This window comes from Cynoglossus semilaevis, chromosome 10 (genome assembly GCF_000523025.1).
Source record: "Cynoglossus semilaevis isolate Cse_v1.0 chromosome 10, Cse_v1.0, whole genome shotgun sequence".
Lineage (NCBI taxonomy): Eukaryota > Metazoa > Chordata > Actinopteri > Pleuronectiformes > Cynoglossidae > Cynoglossus > Cynoglossus semilaevis.
The window spans coordinates 18,063,146-18,072,532 of record NC_024316.1 but is presented as its reverse complement, the minus strand read 5'-3'; the positions used below and the strand labels follow the sequence as shown (position 1 = coordinate 18,072,532).

Sequence of the window (9,387 nt, the reverse complement as noted above, 5' to 3'; positions counted from 1 at the left end):
AAAAAATATTCAGGATGAAACCGGCGTGACAGAATCCACATGACATCATCGTGACATCATCTTTATGCTCGGAATAATCCAGATGAACCAGTCGCTGATGTTAGAAGTGTAAACGTGAATAGTTTAACACAAATTACATCATTTTTTTTGCTCTAGTTAAAACTAAAAAAAACTGCTACATGTCATTTTAAATATTCATTTTTTTTTTCTGCTGTTCTTTCCATATTTCACACAGACAAGGCCAAATTATTAATTCCCAGCCTGGAAGGCAGTCAGTCAGTCAGTCAAAAAAAAAAAACCATCCAAATGATGCAGTTTGCAGAGAGAGAGTCTCAGAATAGTTGCAGCAGATGTCAAATACCAACTGTCACTGAAGAAATCTTCACTGAACGAGCGAAAACCAACTGTTTTTAGGTTTTTAAATGTTCGATGATTGTCAGAAAAACGCCGTGTTTTTTTTTTCCAGCTCTGCTAAACTTTTTAAATGTTAATTCACTCACAGGTGGCTGTGATGTAAAAACAAAACAAAACACTGAAACAAAAAAGTCTGAGTGTCTGGGTCGCACTCACAGAAGTCAACAGTGTGTGTGTGTGTGTGTGTGTGTGTGATGGTGAGCTCACACACTGAGACAGTGAAGTGGCCTCAGAGAGTTGGCGTTTGGGGAATGCTTCATTCTGACCCATGAATGATTCTGATTGTCTTCTGTTCGTTTGTAAAAAAAAAAAAAAACGCATGACAGAGAGTTCACTAGAACGTTCCCGTGAGCGAGAAACCCAACGGCTGACTGTTCCGGTCAGAAGTCGGGGACGAAAACGTAAATCTTTTCATTTTTATGAGGCTCGACTTCACTGTAGTCCAGTGGTTTTTAGGAGTTAGGAACTTTATTTTAAAACATGTTTTTGTTTTCAATAAATGTCAATCATAAAGAGATAGAACACGGGTCTGTCCACAGACACGGGTCCGTCCACAGACACGTCTGTCCACAGACACGGGTCTGTCCACAGACACGTCTGTCCACAGACATGTGTCTGTGGTCTCATCATTGTCTGTGTGTCCACAGCAGCACTGTTAATCCTCTCGTCTCCGTGTCCTGCTGTGGGTTTGATGGCACTGTCCACCTGACACACACACACACACACTCTCACACACACACACACTCACACAGATGGAAACCTCGTTGTTGCCAAACGATCGTCTCTGTCTTTTACTCTTCACACCTCATTGTCTTTTCCATTTTCTTTAATCTGGATTTCTCTGTCGACTGTGGTTCCTGTTCCCTTTATGTCCCTCAGTGAGTCAGGGCTGGTTCACAGACACAGTAACAGACACAGTAACAGACACGGTAACAGACACGGTCCATAGATGACAGGTTTTGTTTTGTTTTTTTTTTGTGAATTCTAATTTGATTCTTGTGTAAAAAACCACACATTTCTCTTCAGGAACTAAACAGAGCGCCCCCTATCTGTGCAGCAGAGCAAATGTGTTGGTGATAAAATCAGGAGTTAAAAATGTATACATATTTACAAAAAAAAGAAAAAGCCCGACATGTGGCTCACAGACAGTGTGTGGACGGTGTGGGTGACTCAGTGGAATAAAAACACCATCTGTCCCTGCTGATGTTGACGCTTGGACGTCCGCCTCACACCCGTCCTGCTGTGTCTACCTGTGTCTCCGTCCAGAGGAACGTTGGCTCGGTTCCCCTGTTTCTCTGACAGAAGCGGTGCGGTGGTGAAGAGTTGTTTGGCACGTCTGCCTTACACACAGAATGTCCTGGGTTCGAGCCCTTAGAGCAAGGGCGTCGAACTAATTGTGGTTCGTGGGCCACATACGGCCTGATTAGTCGCAAGTGGGCTGGACCAGTAGAATCACAACATAATTACCCATAAATAACAACAAGTCCGTGTTTTTCTCCTTTGTTTTCATGCAAATACGTACAAGAATATCAGAAAATATCAATATTTAATGAAATATAATTTAATGACTCACTTTCAAAATTCATCAAGTTGGCCCAATTGAACCCCCCCAGTGGGCCAGCTTTGGCCCGCGGGCCGTATGTTTGACACCCCTGCCTTAGAGGAACCACTTACCCAATGGTGCCTCCGGTGGTAGCACGTGTGGGTTTGCGAAGACTTTTTTATTTTATTTGAATTTGATCAAAGCGACAGCGTTGGCCCACGATTGTGTCGTCGTACAGTTGTTGGTTCGAACGCGTTCTCGGATTCTTGTGCCGACCGTCGTGTACGACCTGCGCAGCGTGGTCAACACCCACCTTTATGGTGATAACAGTCAATGCATCGTCATGGCAACTACGCTTCTCATCCTAACAGCTGCCTCACCGCCCACGGAGGTCCCACAGNACTTTCTCTATTTAAGGAGCACAGGAGGAGGAATAGTAAATGTTAACGCACCGGGGGAGAAACTATTAGCAAAGCAGCTCGGTGTTGGTTTAATGAATTCGCAGAGCGTTGACTTTCAGCTCCTTCAGAACGACCGTCTGTTTACACAGGCTGAGAACCAGCCTTTCCTCTTACCGTCTGGAGAAGCTATATGTTTAAATTATTACCTAACGATGCTGCGCGTGTGTGTGTGTGTGTGTGTGTGTTCTCTGCACAGGAAGTCGAGCAGGTTCAGGCAGAATGTGTCACACGTTTATGTTGATTGATGAAGGAGGTTTAAATATTATATATAAAAGTTCTGTTTGAAGTTGCTGTGAGATCCAACCTGGTCAACACCTCAGGGCGCAGCTGTCAGTCAAACAGTAATATGTAAACATACATGTGTAGTTGCCCTCAGGTGTCACATGACGAGGGCTTTAAATTTCCTGTTGCGTCGTATGTACAACGTTAATCTGATGAACCGCAGGACAGCTGTTGATTAGTCGCTGTTAGTCCTGATTAATTCAGATGAATTATTGTTGGAATTCACCTGTTTCTTTTTGTGACTAATACAAATTATTAATATGGAAAAATGTCAATAGAAATATAACCAAGACGTAATATGGAAAAATGTCAATAGAAATATAACCAAGACGAACTAACAAATGTAGCTTCGTGGCTGATACATTTCCTTTAAGAACTGTTGTTTTATATTATTTGTCAGTCTTAGTAGCTGAAGTTGTTCCTGTATTTGAGCCAAAATTTAAATTTAAAATTTGTGTTTAAAAATGTTCCACCCTCAACTTCTAGTCTTCTAATCACTGGTGAAAAAACGAGGATAGAAAGATAGTCGAGGAATGGTCAAAAGTTAGATGGGCACAAACTGAAAGATCAGAAATTACAAACATATCACAACGGATTTAAGATTTTAAAAAAAAAAAATTAATTCACAGTCGATGATTAAACACAAATTCCAATACGAAGATAATAATAAAGTTATGAACCCTGGTGGATTTTAGTTCTCAGTTTTTGATTTGAACAGATGTTGAATAATAAATGATTTCATTTTATTTCATATTTCATTAATAATTAATTATATATAATAATTTAACTTCAAGTCTATTTCTCTGAGGTAAAAAAAATAAAAGCCCACAGCTGTTGTGGCGCGTTGTGTCCTGTAGATGGCACTACTGCCCGTCTCTCCTCATCCCTGTTATTTTCCCCGGTGACTCTTGTTATGTAACTTCACGTCAGTTGTTCTCAGTCACAGACTCAGCAGTAATCGTTGCCTGGTCATGTGTTCAGGATGTCCTGCTCACAGACGCTGCATTGTTTTTTATTCCCCCGCCGGTGTTTAGCAGAGGAAGTGACCGCCGAACTAATGGGGGGGGGGGGGGTGGGGGCGCGTCACAAAATCCTACGTTTAAATGAACCAATTAAAATGCTCATCTCCATGTTTGGGCTGTGATGACGAACGTCAGACTGAGGACTAACTGACATCTGACTCTGAATCCATCTTTTTTCCCTCTTGATCCTGGATTTCTTTGCTCTCTGCACAGCTGACAGCAGGGGGCGTGGCTTTGACCAAGGGCAGAAAGGAGTGTGTGTGTGTTTGTGTGTGTGTAAAGTTCTCTGGCAGCACTGGGTTCTGACTGGATGGGTTTTTTTTTTATGAATTTCACTTCATCGTTCATGTCAGGAAACTAAAGGATTTTTTTTCTTCTTCTTTTCTGGTGACTTTTTCTGTTCTGTCAAAAGTCAGGATTGGTTTTTTGTTTTTGTAAAAACCAAAAATGCACCGGTGACTTTACTGCAAATCCTGTGTCGGCTCTTGTGCACGTCGTCCCCGCTGACCGGCTCAGGGACACGTTCTCTTGTGTGCGTTTGGTCTGGTGATATTTAATCGCCGGCTGCAGGTGTCTGTGCTGACACAACAACCTGGTTTTTCCAGTATGTTGTGGCCTGAGTGAGACAGAGGTGGAGTTCTGAGTTCTGAGTGTCTGAACTGGTGACTGGTGATCCCTCAAGTGAAGCGTGCTGTCACTGCAGCGGTAGAGAGACAGGGACGGAGACAGAAACTGAAAGAGGGAGGACGGTCCATGTACTGTAGTAGTACTTTAACCCCATCCCGTGTACTCATTAAAGAAGGAGGGCAGCGGTCTTTCTGTCTGCTGGATCAGCAGCGGCATAAAAAACAGACAGTGAAGATTATGGTCTGAGGTTCGGTGGCCGCCTCAGGGCAGAGCTGCAGGAGACGACTCCGACATGAATTCCACTAAGAGATGGTTAAGTCCGCGTCGCTCTAAGTTCTACATGTAAGTCTGCAGTATTCACAGTCTGCAGTATTCACAGTCTGCAGTATTCACAGTCGGCAGTAACTTTTTAACGTTGAGGTTTGACGTGACCTGAACTTCTCAAACCTGCAGTATTCACAGTCTGCAGTATTCATAGTCTGCAGTATTTACAGTCGGCAGTAACTTTTTAACGTTGAGGTTTGATGTGACCTGAACTTCTCAAACCTTCTTCTTCTTCTTCTTCTTCTTCTTCCTCTTCTTCTTCTTCTTCTTCTTCTTCCTCTTCTTCTTCTTCTTCTTCTTCCTCTTCTTCTTCTTCTTCTTCTTCTTCCTCTTCTTCTTCTTCTTCTTCTTCCTCTTCTTCTTCTTCTTCTTCTTCAGTGTGGAGGGAGACTCTCAGGCTCCAGAAGGGGGCGCCCACAAGGACAACTCCTTCACCCAGACGTCGTACCTGCGGGGCTCGGAGCGCTTCAGTGACAGCAGCGCCGCACCGTCCGGGACCAGGATCGCTCCATGCGTGGTGGGCTCCAGCTCGGCCAGTCTGGCCTGGGCGCTCCGGACTCGCCACCAGCCTGCCAGCCTGGCGCTGCGCAAACAGGAGGAGGAGGAGAACAAGAGATGCAAGGCCCTGTCAGACAGCTATGAACTGTCCACAGACCTGCAGGACAAGAAGGTACCAGTCAGGAGGTCTGAGAGCAGGGCGGACCGTCAGACCAACGTCTGAGCAGCTGTAGATCAGGAACTCCTCGATTGTTTCAGTAGCATCTTAGCAATAATGCTAACATGGAGCGACAAACTTTGGAAAGTTTGCTTTATTTTAGACCCCAAAGTGATTTTTTTTTTATATCAAATAGATCAATATAGGAACATTTATTTTAGACCCCAAAGTGATTTTTTTAATATATTAAATAGGTCAATATAGCAACAGACTGAGAAAATGTTTGAAGTCATTTTAAGACTGAAGTTTTCTGTTTAGAGATTCTTTCAAACTGGTTTTTCTCCTAAAAAAAAAAATCATTATAAGAAGGTAACAACAGTCATTTTATTTTATTTTATTAACAATTTGTGTAAAAAAGAAATCAAAATGTTCATAATGAAATTTAAAAAAAAAATCCCTCTTTTTTCAACATAATAAAATTGATTTGTTTTTGGAGACAAAAATAAACTTCCTCTCCTCAGCTGTAACTGTTTGGAAGTCGTACAGTAGGTGGCGTTGTTTAAATGTAAGGAACACACCTGCTTCCATACTTTCACCAGAGGGGGGAGTAAGTGCCAACCTTTGATCCTTTAAAGACATCAAAGACAAACCCTTCAGTTTGTTCAGTTTAATGGAATAAACAGAACCAGAACTGAAACTGGTCTCAGATCTGTTCAGACCATCGTCTCTGTGACTCTACTGTCTCCGTCCCTCGTCCTCCCCCAGGTGGAGATGCTGGAGAGGAAGTACGGAGGCTCGTTTGTAAGTCGCAGAGCAGCCCGGACCATTCAGACGGCCTTCAGGCAGTATCGCATGAACAAGAACTTCGAGCGCCTCAGGAGCTCGGCCTCGGAGAGCCGCATGACCCGCCGCATCATCCTCTCCAACATGAGGCTGCAGTATTCATTCGACGAGCGGCAGCCGCAGCAGCAGGCCCAGACACAGACCAACTTCACACACAGCGTGGCCGTCGGCCCGCCTCGCTCTCCTGACGCCGAGCGACCGGGAGACTACACCCACCTGGAAGACTCCTTCTCCAAACAGGTCGGAATGGAATGAGAAATATTTTTTTCATTAATGTGATTTTGTGCACTGACAGTTTTCTTCATGTTGTTCTGCGTTTGTCCACCAGGTGAAGTCCTTGGCCGACTCCATAGACGACGCCCTCACCTACCGCACCGGTCGCAACGACTCCCAGGAGGGCAGCAGGGAGGGCGGGGGCACGAGTGAGGACTTTGGGGAGTGCGTGTGGAGCAGCAGCAGCAACCCGTCCTCCCAGAGAGGTCTGGGCGAGAGAGGGAGGGGGGCGGGCGGCGGGCTGAGTATGCACGGCGACAGCACGGCCACGTCGTACAGCGATGTCACCCTCTACATGGATGATGGGATGCCCTCGTCACCGCTGTCCCTGGACAGGGCACCCAGCAGCACCGACACGGAGTACTGGGGCCCCGGGGGGGGCGTCGGCGGCCGCGAGGACAGCAGGGACACCGAGGGAGGGGGCAGCAGTAACAGCCGACGCAGCACGCCCTGTACGGAGTGCAGGGACTACCGTCTGCGGGGGGCGCACCTGCCCCTCCTCACCATCGAGCCGCCCAGCGACAGCTCGGTGGACATGAGCGACCGTTCAGACCGCGGCTCCCTCAGCAGGCAGCTGGTCTACGAGCAGGAGCCCGGGGTGGGGTCCGGCTCCCCCCAGGGAACCCTCAAACACACCCCCAACACAGGCGGCACCCGCCAGCCCTCCACGGCGGCGGCGGCCCAGGGTCAGACCCGGGCCTCCAGCCGACCTTTACCCACGCACATCCCTCATCAGGTGACGCCGCACCACCACCACCACCACCACCACCCCATCCACCACCACCAGTACCCCGACACGCCCTCGTCGTCGTCCTCGCCGCAGCAGCCCCCCACGACGCCGCTGTCTTCCTCCTCCTCCGCGCCTCTGCCCCCCGGTGGTTTGGAGCAGCCGTGCTGCTCGGACGGAGACAACGACTCGCTCAACTCCACCACAAACTCCAACGAGACGGTCAACTGCAGCTCCGGCTCCTCGTCGCAGGACAGCCTCCGCGAGCCTCTGCCCGCTCTGGGCAAACAGACGTACCAGCGGGAGAGCCGCCACAGCTGGGACTCTCCGCCCTTCAACAGCGACGTGGTGCAGAGGCGTCAGTACCGTATAGGTCTCAACCTCTTCAACAAGTGAGAAGATGACGCTCTTTGTCCAAACGTGAGCTTTAATCTGTCCGCTCTGTGCCCTAACCCTGTGCGTCTTCCTGCAGGAAACCAGAGAAAGGGATCCAGTACTTGATCGAACGGTCGTTCGTTTCCGACACTCCGGTCGGCATCGCTCGCTTCATCCTGGAGAGGAAGGGTCTCAGCAGGCAGATGATCGGGGAGTTCCTCGGAAACCGCCAGAAGCAGTTCAACAAAGACGTGTTAGAGTGAGTCGGAGCTGAGACCATCTCCTCGTCATGACTTCATTATTTATTATGCTCTGTTTTTCTGATATTAATAGGTTTGATTTGTCTTCAGCTCGGCCTCCTCCACTCACTCACTCCATGTTGTTTATTTAATACCTGTATTTCACGTCCTTTCTTTAAATCTCCACTGACTGTTGCCACAAACAAACGCTGTTTTCTCCCTAATTCAGCAGCAAGTTTTTTTACCTCCAGTATTTGACTCTTCACATGTAGATGATTTGTGTGGAGGAACGTTCCGGTGTCTGAGGCCGTGAGGTGGAGTCAAAAACAATCTCTGTGTGACTTGTGGCTTTGTGTTGTTTGTCGACAGGGAGTGGAACACAGGATGTTAGTTGTCTGATGTGTGTGTTTTTCAGCTGCGTGGTGGATGAGATGGACTTCTCAGGCATGGACCTGGACGACGCCCTCAGGAAGTTCCAGGCTCAAATCAAAGTCCAGGGAGAGGCCCAGAAGGTGGAGCGGCTCATGACGCCCTTCAGGTCCGTGTGAGAGTCTGAGTCTGAGTCTGAGTCAGAGTCAGAGTCTGCAGAGAAACCGTTGTTGGTGTTTGTTCCTGCGTGTCACGTCTTCATCTTTGACCCTGTCGGTTTGGTCTCTCCTGCAGTCAGAGGTACTGTGTGTGTAACCCAACCCTGGTCCGACAGTTCCAGAACCCGGACACCATCTTCATCTTGGCCTTCGCCATCATCCTCCTCAACACAGACATGTACAGTCCCAACGTCAAGGCTGAGAGGAAGATGAAACTGGAGGATTTCATCAAGAACCTCAGAGGTAAAAACACATAAAGCACCGCAAAAAAAAAATCAGCCGAAATAGGCTGGTTTTAGATGAAACCAGGTAGGTTAGGTTTATCTAATGCCACTTTTTAAAAATGTGACAATGACCCACATATCTTTTAATGCTGATTTGAACTCCACTTTTTAAAAATGTGACAATGACCCTTATATCTTTTAATCCTGATTTGAAGATTAGACAGGATCCAATCAAACAAAGACACATGGTACCGGTCAGTCAGTACTGACCGGTACCATGGACCGATAGTTGAAGGATCATTACAGGATCGTTAAGGTTCAGTACGTTAAAGTTTGAAAAACTTTTTAAAAAATACAGATAAACAAATGTTTAATAATTTTGGACAATATGGTGATTAATTACAAATAAATAATTTAAAAAATATTTCTATTCTATACCATGTAAAGGGTGATGGGTTTTCTTGTTTGTTTGTTTTTTTTATTTTATTTAACAATATTTGGTTGTTTGTTTGTTGTCTTTTTCCTAATCCAAGGTGTGGACAACGGTCAGGATATACCCCGGGACCTGCTGGTCGGAATCTACCAGCGCATCCAGAAGTGGGAGTTACGCACCAACGACGACCACGTCTCCCAAGTACAGGCGGTGGAGCGAGTCATCGTGGGCAAGAAGCCGGTCAGTTACCACGGAGACGCTCAGGTCTCCTGCTACTGTCATTCCTGTTGTTGTTACATACAACGGCCACACGTTGTCACCATAAACTGAAGGCTCGCCCTCCCCCCCCCCAACAGGT

General features: G+C 46.8%; 1 protein-coding gene across 1 annotated transcript in view; it reads left to right on the top strand.

The window, feature by feature from the left end:
- Positions 1-9,387, top strand: part of iqsec2b (IQ motif and Sec7 domain ArfGEF 2b) — a 29,723-nt gene that overhangs the window by 12,638 nt on the left and 7,698 nt on the right. Inside the window, 9 exon segments of the mRNA XM_017036066.2 lie at positions 5,052-5,343; positions 6,094-6,411; positions 6,500-7,093; positions 7,095-7,148; positions 7,268-7,563; positions 7,644-7,805; positions 8,201-8,323; positions 8,449-8,615; positions 9,130-9,273. Coding sequence (XP_016891555.1) covers positions 5,052-5,343; positions 6,094-6,411; positions 6,500-7,093; positions 7,095-7,148; positions 7,268-7,563; positions 7,644-7,805; positions 8,201-8,323; positions 8,449-8,615; positions 9,130-9,273 — 2,150 coding nt within the window.